General features: G+C 41.0%; 1 protein-coding gene across 1 annotated transcript in view; it reads right to left on the reverse strand.

The window, feature by feature from the left end:
- The window catches only part of LOC137324580 (serine/threonine-protein phosphatase 4 regulatory subunit 3), a 61,023-nt gene that overhangs the window by 33,312 nt on the left and 5,831 nt on the right, over nt 1-21,880 (reverse strand). The window contains exon 4 of the mRNA XM_067989027.1: nt 12,264-12,887. Coding sequence (XP_067845128.1) covers nt 12,264-12,887 — 624 coding nt within the window. The remainder of the gene's footprint in view (nt 1-12,263; nt 12,888-21,880) is intronic.

Raw genomic sequence — 21,880 nt, forward strand, 5'->3', positions numbered from 1 at the left:
ACAGAGACAGGGTGGAACGAGGCCATGGTCGGATTTAAAAACAAGGACAAGTTCAAGGCATTGGAGGACAGGGAGCAGATGTAGGCCAGCGAGGATGGCAAGCAGGATTTGATGCAGAATTGGATATAAGCAGGAGAGTTTTGGATGATGTGATGTTTACAGAGGGTGGATGATGGGTGGCCAGTAAGGAGGGCATTGAAGGTGATAAAAGCATGAATGAGGTTTTCAGTGTTTCAGTGCTGTAGGAGCGGAGGCGAGTGGTATTAGAAGCGGAAGAAGCCAGTCTTTACGATGGAGGACGAGGTGAGAAACTCAACTCGGGCTGATCATGATGCTGAAGTTGCAAATAGTTTGGTGCAGCCCAAGACAGCAGCCGTGCGGAAAGGGGTGGAGTCAGTGGCAAGAGCGCAGCGTGTGTGACAGGGAAGAAAGGAATGCCTGAAGGCAAAAATCTTATTTTTTAACTAGAGGTAGTTAAGGCTTACCCAAAACTACATATTGAACAAGCAGTCTGACAGCACGGAGGCAGTGGACAGGGTCGAGAGATGGTGGCGAAGTCGAGCTGGGTGTCATTAGTATACACGTTGAAGCTGATATCTGTACATGATGTCACTATGTAGATGAGGACGACAAGGCTTAATCCTTGGGGGACTAAAGGCAACAGTCCGGGGGTAGGAAGAGACATTATTAGAGATGCTCTTTCTATGATTGGATAGTTAAGTGGCATGCTAGGGCAGTTCCATAGAATTGGACAGAGAAGTTGTAGAAAGGTCGAGGACAATACACCATGGTCACTGTGAGAATTACTAATTTGTCAGGAGGTACAAATTGTTACTATATATATTTACTGGATAGGTGGATTGGGTTATTACATAATTTACAAAGGTAACTGAATTACTGCCTACTTCTAAAGAAAAATGTAAATTTAATGGAGTTTTTAAATTGATAATATTCGATAAAAGAAACATTCTTTGTAGATTGTTATAAATTCTCTTGCAGCTTTCAGAAAATAGGGTTTGAAGTTAATGGGAGCATGATTGATTGAACTTAACTTGAATACATACTCTATTCATGCATACAGTTTTCTAATTTTACTGATGCTCCCAGTTCTGCAAACAATGGAGCTGAACTTAATTCCACTAAAAAAAATTTTAAAAGGATGAATGTAAGTAAAGGTCATACCACTATATGGACGCATTGTGTCCACCTTACTTTATAGTGTCCTATCTACTTCATTGTGAAAGGAACCAACAGTCCGACAGCAAAACTAGACTGGTCAACTCATTGAGGTGACGTTTTAGTATTCAAGCACTATGTTTAGAGATGCACGGTTAATGTACTAATTGTTCGCAGCATATCTATTTTTAAAAATGTGAGGATAGCTAACAGAAAGCTAAATCAAATGCAAAATACCGTGGATGCTGGAAATCTGAAACAACACAGAAAATGCTGGAAATACTCAGCAAGTCAGGCAGCATCTGAGGATGAACAAATGTAGTTTTTAAGCAAGTACAGAGCCAGGCAAAGGGGCATGGGGTGGTGAGGAAAGGGGAAGGGAGAAAAGAACAAAAGGGAAGGTCTTTGATAAGATGGAGTAGTTGTGGACTGAGGGAGGTGCGCAAGCGTGACCCTAACCTTCCGGTCGCTTGCCACTTTAAATCTCCGTTCCACTCCAGCTCTGACTTCTGCCTCCTACACTGTTCCAATGAAGTTCAACAGAAGATCAAGGAACAGCCCCATATCTTTCGATTAGGCACTTTGCAACCTACTGGACTCATTGATTTCAATAACTTCAGATCATAACCATTGCTCCCATTTTTTCAGACAGCAGGTGCTAGTAATGGTTCTGCTGTTGCCATTTACATCTTTTGTTTCTTTACTTGTCCCATTACCACCCCCTTGCCTTGCACTATCATCCCCTTTGTCATTTAATCACTCCTGCCCTCCACCCTATCAGTGACCTTCCCCTTTTGTTCTTTCTTCCTTCCTTTTGCCTGGCTCTGTACTTGCTTAAAAACTGTTACATCTTCAACTTCTTCCAGTTCTGACTAAAGATCATCAACCTGAAACGCTAACTCTGTTTCTTTCTCCACAGATGCTGTCTGACTTGCTGAGTATTTTCAGCATTTTCTGTTTTTATTTCTAACAGTAAGCCATGTTTGTGGTTGAACAACAATGAAAATTATTCCAATAGGTCTCTAATTTTCTTTTTAGTTCACACCAATATAGACTAAGATGTTGGGGTAGCATAACTGCACTTCAGCATGCTCAACTTCATGCCTGCACTTTTTCAGTAGTCAAGAATTCTACAGCAGCAGTAGTAGCCAGAGTAAAAGTGATGGAAATTAACCTTTAAACTTCCAACTGGGTCAAAGGCAATTCCTGACTCCCTGGAGCACCTGATTTCATTAGACTTCTACTCGCACACTGACAATGAAAACAGTAATAGAGCTACTCAAAATGTCAAGAGTAGCTTTATTACTGTAATACTAAACTAGAATTTTAAATAAAAAGCAATTCTGCTTGTCCTCCTGTCCCTTCCCCAATCTGTCTAATTTACACATCAATATGTTAAATGACAATACAGTATGAGAATATAATTAGTCATTTAGCATACTGATACCAATAAAGTGAAGGTGCATGAGAAAGGAGATAAAACTCTTAAGCCAATGCACCTCAACTTATAATACACTTAATACCTCACTGCAAATTGTTTCCACTATTAGTGACAGACTGGTAACAGTCAGTACTTCTGTAATGCTCTCTACGGACAGAACCCGAGTTTGGACAGGCAAACCCCACAATTATACTGCTGGAAGTACAAATGAAAATGCAAAAAATTACACCCATTATGCTTCATGATAGCACTGTTGAAATGTACGCTACTTAATGCAGGGGGGGGGGGGGATGGTGGAGAAAAAAAGCGTCTCCCTTGTAAAATGACAATGAGAATTCCTGAGCACAGATGGGACTTTTTGTTCTTCGCTTTCTTTTCCTCCCTTCATCCCACTAAAGAAGATGCTGCTAATGTCACAATGACCCAGACTTGGGCATAGGGGGCATAATTTCAAAGTTTGCTGATGACACAAAGCTTGGAAATGTAGTAGTAAACACTAAAAAGGATAGCAGCAGACTTCAGGAGGACAGACTGTGAAATGGGCAGTCAAATGGCAGATAAAATTTTATGCAGAGAAGTGCAAAGTGATGCATTTTGCAAGGAAAAATGAGAGGCAATATAAATTAAATGGTACAATTTTAAAGAGGGTGCAGGAATGGAGAGATCTAGAGGTTCACATACTCAGATTTTTGAAGGTGGCAGGACAAGTTGATAAGGCTATTAAAAAAGTATACGGCATCTGTGGCTTTATAAACAGAAGCATAAAGTACAAAAGCAAGCAAGTTATGGTAAACCTTTATGAATCACTGTTTAGGCCTCAGCTATTGTGCCATTTCTGGGCACCACACTTTAGGAAGGATGTCAAGGCACTGGAGAGAGTGCAGAGATTTATCAGAATGGTACCAGGGATAAGGGATTTCAGTTATGTGGCGAGATTAGAGAAGCTGGGGTTGTTCTCCTTAGAGCAGGGATGGTTAAGGAGGGGATGTGGTAGGTGTTCAAAATCATGAGGGGTTTTGATTGAATGGATGGGGAGAAACTGTTTCCAGTGGCAGGAGGGTCAGTAACCAGAGGAAGCAGATTTAAGATAATTGGCAAAAAATCCAAAGGGGAAATGAGGAGAAACTTTTTAAACGCAGTGAGTTATGATCTGGAATGCACTACTTGAAAAAGTGGTGGAAGCAAATTCAGTAGTATTTTTCAAAAGGGAATTGGATATATACTTGAAAAGGAGGAATTTGCAGGACTGTAGAGGAAGAGCAGGGGATTGGGACTAATTGGATAGCTCTTTCAAAGTCGGCACAGGCACAATGGGTCGAATGGCCTCCTGTGCTGTATGATTCTATAATTTGTGGTTCTTGAAACTTTAGTGTGCTGCATATGATGCTGGCTTGTCAATCTTGAGACCTTTGCTGTTCGCCTTTAGCCAAAAGCAGTTTTCAATCAAATGGCAGTTTTTCCAAAATTGCTCCTTTGAAAATGGATGAGATAAAAGAAAATATATATCTGTTGCGCCTTCTGTGGAAAATTCCTATGTAAACACCTCTTTGCAATTGAAGTATGTCTACATATAACCATTATGTTTGTATGTAACCTTTTTCCTGTGATATTAGTCAGGTTTTTAAATAGGAATCTACAATTGATATCGCAATTTGTCACAATGGAATACTTTGTCATAAGAACTGCATTGACTCAGCATGAAGTTGCAGGCTCTGTTTACTGGAAGGTGCTAGGAGCAATTTATTTTATATTTTCTGTCAGTTATCTTGCTTTTCCCCTACATGAACTAAGTATGCAGGTAAATGCTACCTTCTTTTAAACTTCATAAAATTTTTCCCTCTTTAGATTAGATTGGGCCACTACTTCCCATCCTACTTGTTCCTTTGCCTCCATTTCAGCCCTCTCAGTCCAGGGGGAGGAGGGGTGAGGTCAAAAGGATTGGGGGTGGGGGAGGCAGTGAGATTTGGGGATGGTTCTCTGACTTCCTGTAAGCAGTGCCATGGGAGATCCACTGGTATATTTTAAAATTAATGGGGAGTAGGCAGGGAGATTAAGTTTAAAATATAAAATCATTTTTCTTTTGACTCCCTGCTCCTACTATCAATCTTCGTAAAAGATTTTCATTTATATAGCGCCTTTCACAACCTCAGAACGCCCCAAAGCACTTTACAGCCAATGAAATACTTTTGAAGCGTAGTCACTGTTGTAATGTAGGAAATAGTGGGAGTAACTCAAAAATCTGGCTAAATTCTTTGAAACAGTTGATTTATCAATAGCCTCAAGATAGACAAAGTCACATCATAGACGTGACACTTTTCTACCCTGTGTCCAAACAGGAAGGGACTACCAGCCATTGATTGTACTCATGGCAGTTGAGCTCATGCTACAATTGGGGACTAAGGAAAATTATCCATAGCACACTAAAGAACCAGAAGGGAGTGAGTTGGGAAGGGAAGGGAGAAGAGAGAAAAAAAAAGGTACAATTTACATAATTCTGCAAGGGAAATTCTTTTCTCCCATTCTCCAATTTAATTTTCATCAATTTAAAACAGTTCAAATTATAGCAACTGGGCACTTCTTACATAAGTTTATATGTGACAAGGACAATTTCAAGCACAGCAACTTTGAAAAGGAAATCTAGTGTCAACACTGGAGCTTTGGAGCTCCAGTGTTTTGGAGCTCCAGTGTTAAGTGCCAAATGCGAAGTATAAGACTCGAGTGTCAGCTTGGCTCAGTAGTAGCACTCTCACCTGAGTCAAAAGGTTGTAGGTTCAAATACCACTCCATGATTTGAACACAAAATTTAGGCTGTTCAGGCGTAAAAGATCCCATGGCACTTCTTCCAAAGAGCAGGAGGTTTCCCACTGTCCTGACCAATATTCGTCTCTTACCAATGCCAGCAAAACAAACTAACTGGTCATTAATAATAAACAGAAAATGCTGGCAATACTCAGTAAGTCAGGCAGCATCTGTGGAGTAAGAAACAAGAGTTAACGTTTCACGTCGATGAACCTTCGTCAGAATGTTCTGATGAAGGGTCATCGACCTGAAACGTTAACTCTTATTTTTCTCCACAGATACTGCCTGACTTGCTGAGTATTTCCAGCATTTTCTGTTTTTATTTCAGATTTCCAGCGTCCGCAGTACTTTGCCTTTGATTAACTGGTCATCCATTTCATTTCTGTTTATGGGACTTTGCTGTGCACAAATTGGCTGCCTACAAAAACAGAGGCTATACTTCATATTTCAAAAAGGTAATTAATTGGCTATGGAGCACTTTGGGACATCCCGAGGATGTGAAAGCTTTTATAAGTGCAAGTCTTTCATTCATCCTCTGGATAAAGCAACTGAATATCAGTGTTGTCACTAGGCTTATTTACTGATAAGGTATAGCAAAACTTGCATTTAAGCCAGTATGTTTCACTTGTGTTATGCTCTTAAACCCATTATTTCAAACTGCTCACATCTCTACCTCACTAGTAACCAATCTAATTAGAGGCAATCCATAAGCAGATATTTTGTGTTGAAGAGTTTCTCCCTATTTATCTTCATGACGTTTTGTAATAAATGCAATGCCCAGGTTTGAGTGTACTTGTACCACTACAAATGAAGCAGCTGGCCTCAAATTCAGGATGGCATTGGAATATGACTTCAAGGTGCAACTCTGTAGGCAGGGAAAAATGTTCCATTATTTGCTTCTAGCTTGCCGTTCAGCAGTAATTTTGTAAGCATTAGAAAAAATAACAGTTAAATTGAAACCAATGTAAATTGACTATAGTTAAGTACACCAAAAACTCCTTATAACAGCAACACCGAAGCAAAATATACTTTAAAAAAATGTAATCTAAGATATGTAGCTTCAGCCACACAAAGGCTTTTTCAGGAGGAAAAAAATCATTCAAGGCAGCTACATTCCTAATTGTACATAATTAAGCAAATATTAATGCCTCAAAGTTGTCATATATACAGACAGACAAGATAAACTATGGAAGATGGCCAACTGTTCATTTTCACTGATCTAAGGAAACCTGTAAAGAACTGCTGCTGCTAATTACCTCTTAAAAATGATTAATTTTAGCTATTTGTCCAGCAATTTTGTTTTCATACTTAGAGTGTTAATGACTTAAGGATGGGAGAATTACATGGAATGTACAGCACAGAAACAGGCCATTCCGCCCCACAAGACCATACCAGTGTTTATATTCCACATGATCCTCCTCCCACCTTCTTCATCTAACCCCATCAACATATCCTTCTATTCCTTTCTCGCTCATGTATTTATCTAGCTTCCCCTTAAATGTATCTATGCTAGTCACCTCAACTACTCCTTGTGGCAGTGAGTTCCACACATTCTAACCACTCTCTGGGTAAAGAAGTTTCTCTTGAATTCTCTACTGGATTTATCAGTGACCATCTTATATTTATGGCCCCTAGCTCTGGTGTCTCCTACAGTGGAAACATCTTCTCTACGTCTACCCTCTCCATCTTAAAGACCTCCATCAGGACACCCTTCAACCTTCTCTTTTCTGGGGAAAATGCCTCAGCCTGTTCAATTGTTCTTGATAGGTATAACACCTCAAGTTCTGGTATCATCCTAGTAAATCTTTTTTGCACCTTCTCCAGTTCCTCTATATCCTTTTTATAACACGGAGACCAGAACTGTTCACAGTACTCCAAGTATGGTCTAACCAAGGTTCTATATAGGTTTAGCATAACTTCCCTGCTTTTCAATTCTATCCCTCTAGAAATTAACCCCAGCGCTTGGTTTGCTTTTTGTACGGCTTTATCAACCTGCATCGTTACTTTTAGTGATTTGTGCATCTGTGTATCCCCCAGATCCCTCTGCTCCTCTACCCCATTTAGACATATTTTCCAAGGAGTATGTGGCCTCCTTACTCTTCCTACCAAAACGTACCACCTCACGCTTATCTATATTGAAATTCTTTTTGCCAATTACATGCCTATGCTGCAAGTTTATTAATATCTTCCTGCATTTTGTCGCAATTAACTAGACATCCCCCCAATTTAGTGTCGTCTGTAAATTTTGAAATTGTACTTTTATGTACATGCTGAACAACAGTGGTCCCAGTACCGATCCTTGTGGAACACCACTTCCCATCTTTTGCCAGTCTGAGTAACTACCATTAACCCCTAATCTCTGTTTTCTGTTTTGTAGTCAGCTTGCTATCCATTCTGCTACTTGCCCCTTGACTCCACATGCTCTGGCCTTAGTCATGAGTCTACTATGCGGCACCTTATCGAAGGCCTTTCCAAAATCCAAATATATTACATCTACTGCATTACCCTTGTCTATCTTATCTGTTAATTTAATAAGGTTGATCAAGCATGACCATCCCTTTTGAAATCTATGCCGACTATTTATTATATTTTCAATTTCTAGATGTTTTTCTATTTCACCTTTGTGTAAGGATGTTAAGCTAATTGGTCTATAACAACTTGCATTTATATAGCGCCTTAACGTAGTAAAACATCCCAAGGCACTTCACAGGAACGTTAAACAAAATTTGACACCAAGCCACATAAGGAGGTATTAGGACAGGTGACAGATAGCTTCGTCAAAGAGACGGGCACTAAGGAGATTCTTAAAAGGAGGTAAACTGGTTTAGGGAGGGAATTCCAGAGCTTAGGGCTTTAGGCAGCAGAAGGCACGGCCGCCAATGGTGGAGCGAATAAAATCGGGGATGCGTAAGAGGCAAGAATTGGAGGAGCGCAGAGATCTCGAAGGGTTGTAGGGCTGGAGGAGGTTATAGAGATAGGGAGGGGCGAGGACTTGGAGGGATTTGAAAACAAGGATGAGAATTTTAAAATCGAGGCGTTCCTGGATCGGGCACCAATGTAGGTCGGCAAGCACATGGGCGACGTTACGGAGGTGGGAGTAGGCAGACCTGGTGATGAAGCGGATGTGATCGGAAGCTCATCTCAGGGTCAAATAGGTCGCCACGGTTACGAACGGTCTGGTTCAGCCTTAGTGGTCAGGAAGAGGGGTGGTGTTGGTAGCCAGGGAACAGAGTTTGTAGCGGGGACCAAAGACAATGGCTTCAGTCTTCCCAATATTTACTCATCCAGTACTGTATGTCGGACAAGCAGTGTGACAAATGAGAGACAGTGGAGGATAGTTTTTGGATTGGTTCTATCTCCCTTTTTAAATATAGTAATCACATTAGCTGTCTGCCAGTCCTCTGCCACTATTCCCTTTTCTAATGAATTTTTATATATATGCAATAGTGCCTCTGCTATCTCTTCCCTAACTTATTTTAATATGTGCAAATGCATTCCATCCGGACCAGGGGTTTTATCCTCTCTAAGTTTGATTAGTTTATCAATTATCTACCCCCTTTCTATCTTAAATGTCTTTATATCTTTTTTGATCTCTTCTTATGTCATGCCCACCATGTTAGTCTCCACAGTAAATACAGAGGCAAAGTAATTATTTAATATCTCTGCCATTTCACTGTCATTACCTGTGAGTTTATCATGTGTATCCCTTAGCAGCCCTGACCCTATCCTGAACCTAAACCAGGTTGAAGATACTAAGTCGGACAGGGGAATGGAAAAACACACAGCTTGGAGTAACTAAACCCAACAGTATGAGGAGCTAAACTAACAGCTAGCTAAAATATCATTGGTTAATGACCTGACTAATAATTCAGTTCAACAACTCCTCCAATCAGGTTCTTCAATGTGGTTACCTTTCACTAATATATAAAAACAGAACAACATGGATGTTGCAATGGATCATGAGGCATAATTTTAAGTACTATGTTTTAAGGGGGTGATCTAAAAGTGAATACCATGCACTAAAATATTGCCAAACACAAGCAAAGGAAACCAATCCATTTCATTTTTCCGTTTGGCTGAGCCAGTTACAATAAGTTAACTTTTAATGACAATATCATGCAATGTAAATAACTAATAATATGCACAGCTTCTCTACATAAAGATTGCAGGATCTAAAGATAGAGGATCTATTTTGAGGCCAACTGCTGTAATTTTCTTCCAAACTAATCCATTTTACTATTCAAAAACAGATATGTTATTGTAGCTTTAATTCTAAAAAGCTTCTTCCAGGAAATAAAACAGTCTTTACTAAAGGTATTCGGTCCCATTCCTAAGTGTACACTGTAGCTTCAGAAGGAAGAACAGCAACTGTACAAACATTAGTACCTCAAATATACAGTAGTCCACAGCACAAGAGACAGACTATGGAAGTTAGCCAACAGTTCTCATGATTTATGGGTTACAAGGAAAATCAATTTTACAGTCCTCCACTTTCTTTTAACCAAGTTTTTTTTAAAAAATACTGCATTAATTCTTTGGTCAGAACAGAGACGGAATAAAGAAAGCTTATAAACAAGCCTTCGTTAGACAGACACGAAGATACATTTCCAATTACAGTATTGATATTCCACACCAATGTTTAACAACCACATTACGGTAATCAAAATAGTTATAGCTTTAGTTAAAATTTTATTTCAGTAATAGCAAAGACAAAAAATTATTCAAGTTTGAACATTCCTTACTTTAACAGTGATTTTAGTCAACCCTCAACTGCTAGTAAATGCTCCATGTAGCGCTGTCAACAGATAACAGCTTTCGCAATGGTGAGTGAATGAGTGAGTGAGAAAAGAGAGGAAAATCATCACACTTGAGTAAATACCATTTAAAGTGTGTAATTTAGTTCTTGTCAGACACTCTTAATCACTTCAAACTGTTCCTATTACTACCAGTATTTCTTCAGCATTTTTTAAATAAAATCAGTTATTACTATCACGGAGAACCAAGTAGGCTCTCACTGCTAAGGCATTCACTGTGCATCCAAAGCAGCAAGGTTGTGACTTACGGCTGCTCCAGAGCTGGCCCTAGAAATTCAATACAGGTTGGAAAGGTTTGCATTCCCAACCGGCAACATAATTTCCCAGGTTCAAGTGGTCCACAAGCAGCCCTTGAGCCAGTATGGGTCAGCGAGGATGAGTAAATTGGACCGGATACAGGTGGCTGCATTTTGGAGAAGTTGCAGTTTGCGGAAAATGAGAGGGCATTACAGTAAGAGTCTAGAAGTGACAAAAGGATGAGGCTTTCAGTAGCAGAGGGGGGTGAGGTAGGGGTGGAGGCAGGCAATGTTGTGCAGGTGCTAACGGGTGGTCTCAGTGATGAGTAGGATGTGAAGTTTGATGCTAAACTCTGGGTTGAACATGACACCAAAGTTTCACATGGTCTGGTTCAGCCTATTCACAGTGGAATGGATCTACGATGCTCCATATACGTATAATGACATCACCTCAATCCTGCTACAACCTCTATCAGGCAACCCGTCTGACATCAAGCCATGGATGAGTCACAATTTCCTCTGACTGAACATCAGGAAGACCGAAGCCACTGTTATAAGCCCCCAACATAGACGCTGCTCCCTTGCCATTGATTCCGCTCTACTTCTTGGCTATGCACTCAGACTGAAACATTGCCTGCCTCCACCCATGAAACAGTTATTCATGCTCATCACTGCAGACTCAATTACTCTAGTGCCCTTCTTGCTGACCTCGCATCCTCTGCAAACTGCAATTTGTTCAAAATCCAGTCACCCGTATCCAGTCTTGCACTATGTCATGCTTGCGCATCCTCATTGAGTTACAGTGGCGGTTTCCCCTCTGCACCAACACTAAATCTGCAGTGTAAATGCAGAATCAGGGCCCAACTAGTATCTGAAGACTCCCCGAGAAGAGGAAATCTTACATCGCTTCCATTTGACATGGCAAGGAGTGTAAATCCAATGAAAATAGGTTTAAAAGTGCTTGGAGGTTCCTTGGACCACCTGGACACTTTTAAACTTACCTGCAATCAACTTAAAAGTTTAGCTAGGCCGGACACTGACATCAGCACTGACTAAACACTTAAATTTTAACTATAGGGGAGGAGCTCTGCACATGCAAATAAATTAGCACCTGGGAAGGAAAGTTTCATCCAGGTAATGTAAACAAAAGTAAAATAAAAAAGGAAAAACAGTAAATGCTGGAAATCTGAAATAAAAACAAAAAAATGCAGAAAATACACAGGTCAGTCAGCATCTGTAAAGAGAAAGGAAAATTATAACGTTTCAGCTATGTACCCTTCATCAGTGTAAATAGCATACTGCCTGCCCGAAACCCAAATTGCAGCTATCGGTTTCACCCCAACAGGGTGAAAAGAAAATGCACCTTAGGTCAAGCTGCTGGGACAAGTCTCCACTCTGATGACTGTAAAGGTTTTACATTAAATACATTTAGACAAAATCAATTCTTCATGCACAGACTCACAGCACAAAAATACATAAAATTTAATGGAATACTGGCAACCAATGTTGCTCAGAAAGGCTAAAATCATAGTTGGTAGGGGAAAACTGATGCAAGCTGATCTCGACTGGAGAGAAGGCATTCGTCACTCAATGAACATAAAAATATAAAACAAAAACAAGTTCCTATTACATTTTACGAACATTTGCTACTTCCAAAATGTAGATTTTTCATTATATAAGAGGGAACCCGAGATTCTCAGACTGAATTTGAGAGCAAGGTCCAATCCTTCTGTAAAGTTTTCCACAACCAAATCTGCAAATCAAATTAATATTAATGATCTTTGCAAAATAACTCACCTGCAACATACTAACAATCTCCACTTTGTTGAAGAATATAAATGATGTTAACGTAGATAGAAAGTTCTCCTCAAATACAGATGGGGTGGGCAAAATGATGTCCTGGATGTATTGCACCCGGTACGTTTGGTGAATTTTTTGCTTCAGCTCAGTGTCTGTGATAGGTATAACTTCTTTAAATTTGGCTGTTTTGGTCAAAAATTCTCTGTGCTTTCTAGGATGAGGTAGGGAAGGATCATACTCCAAACACCCCACCACGTCCATAATGCACTCATCTGAAAACATCACCTCAAACAGTGCTGCTTTATTGAGGAACAAAATGCCTCTGATAATTTCATACAAGTGATGTAGACCTTCTTTGTTCTCAAGGTCCTCACAAACTTGGAATAGCTGCAACAGTTTTTTAATGTAGCCCTCATTTTCCAAAGCCAATGCTAGCTTCTCTCTGCGGATAGGAGAGGAGAGAACTGAGGTTACCAAGTCGGCAATCTCTTCCAGTTTGTTTAGTTCACATGGTGGAAGATCAACTGTATGAGTAGTTTCAGGCATTTCTTCAAATCGCTCCTCTTCAGACTCATCAATGATGTCCTGAGTGATATCTAGTGACGGGTCTCGTCCCTGCACCTGCAAATGCCAATAAAGGGTTCATTTGAAACATTTTCTGCTACCGCAACCTGTAAAGTAAAATACATATCTATTGTTCATTGCAAACCTGCTGGAAAGAATACTTAGACAATTAGTCTCACTTGTGCATTGATTATAATTATACATTTAGCATTCTTAGTTTTTTTAAACATGGGAAGCAGTTTCTCAAAATGTAAATACAGCAACAGAACATAGCATTATCAAGCTGAACTATGCATATAAATTTCAGATACTTTATATTAACCAGATGACAAAAGCTAGTTATCCTATGCATTTAATTTTTTAAAAAATAGTAAATTGCCCGAGGCGTTGTCCATGGTCAGTTGATGAATATAAATTTGGCAAGAGAATTGGGAGTTATTTCAGAAATTTGTTCCATAAAGCCAAATGACCAGTGTAACTACAACATAGCAGTGGACATGGCAGTTTAGAATAGCAAATGCTGACAGAAAAATGTGACAAAAAATCATGACAACAGAAAGTAAGATTTGTGTACAAGAAATGCACAGTACACAAGATTTTTAATATATAAACTTATACTGCTAAGAGGTGGCCAGCTCCAAAGCCTTCTGTAATGTCCCTTTCAGCCAACTGCTAAGAAATGCAGGTTACTGCTATCCAATGTTCACTTTCCCCCTCCATGGGCTTCAAGACTTGCCTGGTACTGCTCAGATCAGGAGCTAAGCAGAATAGGGAGGGATGGATCCCATATCCTCCTATTCCACTCCACTATCCATTACTGCTCAGCATCAACACTACCTCATATACTTCTAAATAATCACCTCAATAAACCTAACAGGTGAACTTTCAACTAATCAAGCCAGTCCCATCAAAACCCAGTTTCTTGATTAGCACAGTCAAATTATATCTACACTAAGCTTTAAGTCCTAAAGTAAATGCTTGGGGTGGGGGAGAAAAGAACTGGCAGAACAAGGGTGCAGTGCACTGGAGCACTAACATGCAGCACATCAAAATAGTAATGTGACCACACCACTAAAATGCCAAATTCAATCATTTTTAATATTTGGGAGAGCAGCAGCATTACCCTTAGAGGACACACATAGCTCCCAGAAGCAGAGATGAGGAGCTGGCACAGACCTCCAAGACTGACTTACTTCTCCTATACTCTAGGGAAGTACAAAGGTGGCTCAAAAAAAAAATCTTGATAACTTGATGCTGTACCTTGAGAGATTCCAAGACTGTAAAGTATGCTGGACTGCATTGCATTCTATAGGGTTGCTTGCGATGTGTGCCACAACAGGTCAGCTGATCACCTTCTAGGGGGTCTGGAGACCAAATTCTATTTCCCAAATGTCAGATGGGCAACTTTGTACCATGACAATTAGCTAAGTTTCTAGGGATCTACTCAGGGATCCCACGAGATTGGAGGTAATCAGATCTGTATTCTTCTGGATGTGCCAATATGTAATTGTTTTGTATACAAATAAAACAAAAACTTTCTGCAATGGTGGCATTTTCCTTTGAGTAACTAACGCTTTTAGGAAATTAGGACTGTGGGGTTGGGTGGGGGGGGGGGGGTAGGGTAGTTGGGGGGAAAAAAAGGGGCGGAAGTGTGCCATTGTTTGCCAGGGATCCCACACAGGCAAGTTCAGGAGTACATAAAATGATGCTTGAAGTGCAACTTTTGTATCAAATTTCAACATAGTTGGAGCCGTCAGAGTTTGTGTCAATATTGGCAGTAGCCATATACTGATACTTGTGGAGCTACCAGTCTCAAATTACAGTCAGCTTCCACATGCAGAGCTCAGGACAGATAGGGGACACAAATCAAAAACAAGATTTCAGCTGTTTTTTGTGATAAATCTGCTCAATTACCAATCATGTCAAAAATAGGGAGCAGACTTGTCCAACTGCTCAATATGGACCCACAAATATAAAATTTTGCACAGGAAAGAGTAACACCCAAAAGAAAGCATCTTTCGTCCAATGGGCAACACAACATACAGTTTTCAAACATGTACTTAGCCCAGTCCACGGAGTGCCAGACTCAATGTGTTACCCAAAACAATGCAAAGTTGGCATCTAGCAAGTATTATTGGAGTATGGCAGTGCATTTGTTTATCACCAAGTAATGTCAAAAGCACAGAATCATATTTGAAAGGACAATGAAACGTTACCCCTAAAGCTTCTCCTCTTCCCAAATTAGTACCTCATGATGAAGTACATTTCCATGGGTACCAGCAGCCAAACTTGAAACAAAAAGGGGAGCATGTTTAAAATATTTCCAAAGGGAATGTTCTTTTAAATATTTGTAAACAGACAAAGCAAACAGACAAATTAAATTCTTTAGTTACAAGTTTTAAATTAATTGAGATTTTAAAATTTTTAGATTCATACCACAAGCAGGACAATGCAGTAAGCAATGGAAAGTATGCTTTGTGAACTGTCTCTGCCAGTTTTGACCACTTCACAAACACAGTTCACAAAATTTGGGTGATTATTGGTGCCTCATGGTTAGAAAAATCAGACAGACAATCTTAAGACACATCATTCTGTAGCAAGATTAAGATGTGTTAAATAAAATGGCCAGAAGAGCAGTCATTGAGTGTACAGACAATGTATTATGGTAGTGTTGGATCTAAATTCTTCAATTCCTGGTTTGTGTAGAGTTCTTGCAGACATGTTGGCAGAAGAATGAAGACATCTTAAGAACAAAAGGAGGATGGAGGATTGTACTAATGATAGTAATTGTAACAGTCCTGCGAGAGCAGGGCAGAAACATAAATAGCAATAAATATCAAAAATATATCAGCTGCATCATTGTTGACAAGTGTGAAGTGAAGGCCAAGCACTTCCGTGTAAAGATGCCAGGAAAATAAATCACCCCAAGCCAATCTTGTCCTTCTCCTATCAGCTATTGATCTACACTTAGAGGCCTTGTGGCAAGTCATCTGACTGTCCTTCCAGCTGGACTATGGTGCATGAAGAGTTCCCTACAAAACTGTTGTACCCTAAAGGTTTTAAAAACTATAATAATGTAACCAGAGATCAATTAAGTTACAGAATTTAGTTTCCTATCAGAACTTTAAAGTTGGAGTTCACTTCAAAAGAATTTGACAAATCACAGAAACTAGCTTGTGTGAAGTTGACAACTTTACACAGCTCCTTATTTATATAAAAAAAATGTAATAACTTTTTCCCTTTCAAGCCTTCAAGCCACAAGCTCCAGAGAGGATAGGTTAAAGTTATGCTTCCACACCTGGATCATATGGATCTCTAAATAGAAACAAAGAACTTGCTTTTACATAGTGTCTTCCACGATCTCAGGACATCCTATAGTGCTTTACAGCCAAATAAGTTCTTTTGAAGTGTAATCACAGTTGTAATATAGGAAACATGGCAGACAAAGGCAAACCAAGCCCAGTCGACCCTGCAAAGTCCTCCTCACTAACATCTGGGGACTTGTGCCAAAATTGGGAGAGCTGTCCCACAGACTAGTCAAGCAACAGCCTGACATAGCCATAATCACAGAATCATACCTTTCAGCCAATGTCCCAGACTCTTCCATCACCATCCCTGGGTACGTCCTGTCCCACTGGCAGGTCAGATCCACCAGAGGTGGCGGTACAGTGATATACAGTCAGGAGGGAGTGGCCCTGGGAGTCCTCAACATTGACTCTGGACCCCATGAAATCTCATGGCATCAGGTCAAACATGGGCAAGGAAACCTCCTGCTGATTACCACTTACCGCCCTCCCTCAGCTGATGAATCAGTCCTCCTCCATGTTGAGCACCACTTGGAGGAAGCACTGAGGGGAGCAGGGGCACAGAATGTACTCTGGGTGGGGACTTCAATGTCCATCACCAAGAGTGGCTCGGTAGCACCATTATTGACCGAGCTGGCCGAGTCCTGAAGGACATAGCTGCCAGACTGGGCCTGCAGTAAGTGGTGAGCGAACCAACGAGGGAAAAACTTACTTGACCTCGTCCTCACCAATCTACATGTCGTAGATGCATCTGTCCATGACAGCATTGGTAGGAGTGACCACCGCACAGTCCTCGTGGAGACGAAGTCCCGTCTTCGCACTGAGGACACCATCCAACATGTTGTGTGGCACTATCACTGTGCTAAATGGGATAGATTCAGAACAGATCTAGCAGCTCAAAACTGGGCATCCATGAGGCACTGTGGGCCATCAGCAGCAGCAGAATTGTATTCCAGCACAATCTGTAACCTCATGGCCCGGCATATTCCTCACTCTACCATTACCAACAAGCCAGGGGATCAACCCTGGTTCAACGAAGAGTGTAGAAGAGCATGCCAGGAGCACCAGGCGTACCGAAAAATGAGGTGCCAACCTGGTGAAGCTACAACTCAGGACTACATGCATGCTGAACAGCGGAAGCAACATGCTATAGACAGAGCTAAATAATTCCACAACCAACGGATCAGATCAAAGCTCTGCAGTCCTGCCACATCCAGTCGTGAATCGTGGTGGACAATTAAACAACTAACGGGAGGGGAATGCTCTGTAAACATCCCCATCCTCAATGATGGTGGAGTCCAGCACGTGAGTGCAAAAGACAAGGCTTTTGCAACCATCTTCAGCCAAAAGTGCCGAGTGGATGATCCATCTCGGCCTCCTCCCGATATCCCCACCATCACAGAAACCAGTCTTCAGCCAATTCAATTCACTCCACGTGATATCAAGAAACAGCTGAGTGCACTGGATACAGCAAAGGCTATGGGCCCCGGCTGTAGTGCTGAAGACTTGTGCTCCAGAACTAGCTGCGCCTCTAGCCAAGCTGTTCCAATACAGCTACAACACTGGCATCTACTCGACAATGTGGAAAATTGCCCAGGTGTGTCCTGTCCACAAAAAGCAGGACAAATCCAATCCAGCCAATTACCGCCCCATCAGTCTCAATCAGCAAAGTGATGGAAGGTGTCATCGACAGTGCTATTAAGCCACACTTACTCACCAATAACCCGATCACCGATGCTCAGTTTGGGTTCCGCCAGGACCACTCGGCTCCAGACCTCATTACAGCCTTGGTCCAAACATGGACAAAATTGAATTCCAGAGTGAGGTGAGAGTGACTGCCCTTGACATCAAGGCAGTATTTGACTGAGTGTGGCACCAAGGAGCCCTAGTAAAATTGAAGTCAATGGGAATCAGGGGGAAAACTCTCCAGTGGCTAGTCATCCCTGGCACAAAGGAAGATGGAAGTGGTTGTTGGAGGCCAATCATCTCAGCACCAGGACATTGCTGCAGGAGTTCCTCGGGGCAGTATCCTCGGCCCAACCATCTTCAGCTGCTTCATCAATGACCTTCCCTCCATCATAAGGTCAGAAATGGGGATGTTCGCTGCTGATTGCACAGTATTCAGTTCCATTCGCAAACCCTCAGATAATGAAGCAGTCCGTGCCCGCATGCAGCAAGACCAGGACAACATCCAGGCTTGGGCTGATAAGTGGCAAATAACATTCGTGCCAGACAAGTGCCAGGCAATGGCTATTTCCAACAAGAGAGTCTCACCACCTCCCCTTAACATTCAATGGGAATATCATCGCCGAATCCCCCACCATCAACATCCTGGGGGTCACCATTGACCAGAAACTTAACTGGACCAGCCATATAAATACTGTGGCTAAAGAGCAGGTCAGAGGCTGGGTATTCTGCAGCAAGTGACTCACCAAAGCCTTTCCACCATCCACAAGGCACAAGTCAGGAGTGTGATGGAATACTCTCCACTTGCCTGGATGAGTGCAGCTCCAACAACACTCAAGAAGCTTGACACCATCCAGGACAAAGCAGCTCGCTTGATTGGCAGCCCATTCATCACCTTAAACATTCACTCCCTTCACCACCGGCGCACTGTGGCTGCAGTGTGTACCATCCACAGGATGTATTGCAGCAACTCGCCAAGGCTTCTTCGACAGCACCTCCCAAACCCGTGACCTCTACCACCTAGGAGGACAAGAGCAGCAGACACATGGGAACAACACCACCTGCACGTTCCCCTCCAAGTCACACACCATCCTGACTTGGAAATACATTGCCGTTCTTTCACAGTCATTGGGTCAAAATCCTGGAACTCCCTTCCTAACAGCACTGTGGGAGAACCTTCACCACACTGACTGCAGCGGTTCAAGGCGGCTCACCACCACCTTCTCAAGGGCAATTAGGGATGGGCAATAAATGCTGGCCTTGCCAGCGACATCCACATCCCATGAACGAATAAAAAAAAATTTGCACAAACAGCAATGAGATAACATGGCTAAGAGGTAAAGAGTGATCACCCCGTAGTTTTGCGCTCTCCTTGTGGAGAAACATAGCTTCCACATACCTTTCTACAACAACTTGTTGGAGACTAGTACCTTTGTGTGGGAAAAGTTGTATGCACAGACCCTTGCTTCCAATCAATCTTTGAAAAAAACCATTATCTGGCTTCTAGATGTCATCTTATACCAGGCATAATAATCATGGAACTATTATTGCAACTGCTAACATCAGATAAGACGATTTAATGGACCAGACCCCATGTCAGCATCAGGTCCCAATGACACTGACAACTTGACACTAACAAGGACCTGCTTTACTTTGATACTAACACTGCCCTAACTTGGTGATTCACTGTCCCTCTAGTAATATTTGTTTTTCTGCACAAGATTGGTTCAGGTGAAGGTGGCCTAGCTGAATTTATCTTTTCAGAATACCAAGTCTACCATCTCCATATTACAGCATCTAGTTACTGCTTAAATGAATGCAATGTCTTTGCCTCAACCCTTGTACTTGGCAACATGTTTGACACTTTAATTACCTCACATATATTACACACAAAAGCTGAATACATGGATCGAGCAAAGTAGACAAGAATTTTTTTTTATGTTCACAAAACCTAAATTTTAAAATTACATTTTGGGACAATTAAGCTCAATCCTTATTTAAACAAGATTTTAGAAACAGCACATTAACAAATGGGACTATCAATTAACATTAATAAAATGGAATTACTGTAGAATTACATTGAAAATTGCAAGAGTGGTATAAATAGAATAACCCATTACAGGGATATGATAAAAAGCTGTAATTCATGAGGTGGGTCCAACCAACATGAAACTTCGCTGCTTAAAAGTTATTAAATCAGAATATATTCTCTGCATCAGAACAAGATTTTGCTTTACATATAATGCACACAATTAGTTATAAGCATTTCCCACAGTCTATTTTGTTAATACCAAGAAGCTACCAGCAGTCTTTTTAAAAACTGTTCCATATCTTGCTCCATTCCGTCAAGGATTGAAATTAGCTATTCCTATACACCTCTAGAAGTATGGTATGCTCACCCTCAGAATTTTGCACCTTCCCTGTGAGGTAAGGGATTTTCTCTGCATTCAATCACTACATCTCCCTGTACAGGAAGTGCAGAAAAGATTTACTAGGATGCTACCGGGACTTGATGGTTTGACTTACAGGGAGAGGTTAGACAGACTGGGACTTTTTTCCCTGGAGAGTAGGAGGTTAAGGGGTGATCTTATAGAAGTCTATAAAATAATGAGGGGCATAGATAAGGTCGATAGTCAAAATCTTTTCCCAAAGGTAGGGGAGTCTATAATGAGGGGGCATAGATTTAAGGTGAGAGGGGAGAGATACAAAAGGGTCCAGAGGGGCAATTTTTTCACTCAAAGGGTGGTGAGTGTCTGGAACGAGCTGCCAGAGGCAGTAGTAGAGGCGGGTACAATTTTGTCTTTTAAAAAGCATTTGGACAGTTACATGCGTAAGATGGGTATAGAGGGATATGGGCCAAGTGCAGGCAATTGGGACTAGCTTAGTGGTATAAACTGGGCGACATGGACATGTTGGGCCGAAGGGCCTGTTTCCATGTTGTAACTTCTATGATTCTATGATAAGTATGGGTGCTCTGGCCCAAGCCATGCCCCGGGTGTACTTGTCCCATTCATCTCCACATTACTGTTGGCAAAATTTTCTCTGATTTTATGTTCCTACAGGCATGATACCCACTTGTCTGATCCAAATAAGCATGCCCCCTTGTTAGACTGATCCTTCAGATACCTGAAAATCATGTGCATGACTTTTCCAAATGCAAATTCTTGCAACCACCAAAATCTTGCCGTAAGTGTTTGGCTATTATTGTTTTTTTAAATATAAGTGCAGTATTGCCGTTCTGCTCTTTCCCTTTGTTTGTCTTTTTGCCAGTTTCCCCCCTCCATGCCATAGCTATTGTCATGCAAATCACACATTTCAAAAAAGGTTGAAGAGACTTGGAATTCAAATTTAGCTTGGCTATTTGACCATTTTTTTAAAAAAAATCTAACCCACAAAAGCAATACAACCATCGTGTTTTAGTCCTTACTAGGATGAGATTTATTACTAGCTAGGACAATGAACTTGATAGACAACAAAGAATCATTAAATGCTAGTGCATGTATTCATTAGGTTGAAGTTGGTATACTTGGAAACCCCACCACAGCTACCTACTTTAACCCTATTTCTCAGCTCTTTCCTAGTACATTTATTTTTCAAATATTTATTTCCTGCTTAAAATATCACAATCAACTCAGTTTCAACGCATAATAAAGCATTACATATCCCAATAATGGTGGGTAAAAAAAATCCTTCTAATTGTCCCCTTCATGCTTCAAATAGTAAACAAATTTATGGTCCTTTGTACACTGACAAGCAGAAATATTGTAATATTTACCCTCAAACCCTAGGTGTGTTTTTAAAGTCTCATCATATCTTATCCACACATCCCTGATATTACCCTAGTGAATCTACACTGCACTTTTCCTATAGCTCCAATATTTTTCCCTCTGTTGTATTTGATGCCCCATGTGTAAACCAGAACGCCATGCTCCCTTTATGGCTTCTGCAACTGCAATCCTCCTTTTAAAGATCCAACTGTTCTCCTGCTCCATTAAGAATTTTACTATTCAAAATATATTCCATTATCTGTTCTCTCTCCGCACACCCCCCCCCAAATTC

Source organism: Heptranchias perlo, chromosome 8 (genome assembly GCF_035084215.1).
Source record: "Heptranchias perlo isolate sHepPer1 chromosome 8, sHepPer1.hap1, whole genome shotgun sequence".
Classification (NCBI taxonomy): Eukaryota; Metazoa; Chordata; class Chondrichthyes; order Hexanchiformes; family Hexanchidae; genus Heptranchias; species Heptranchias perlo.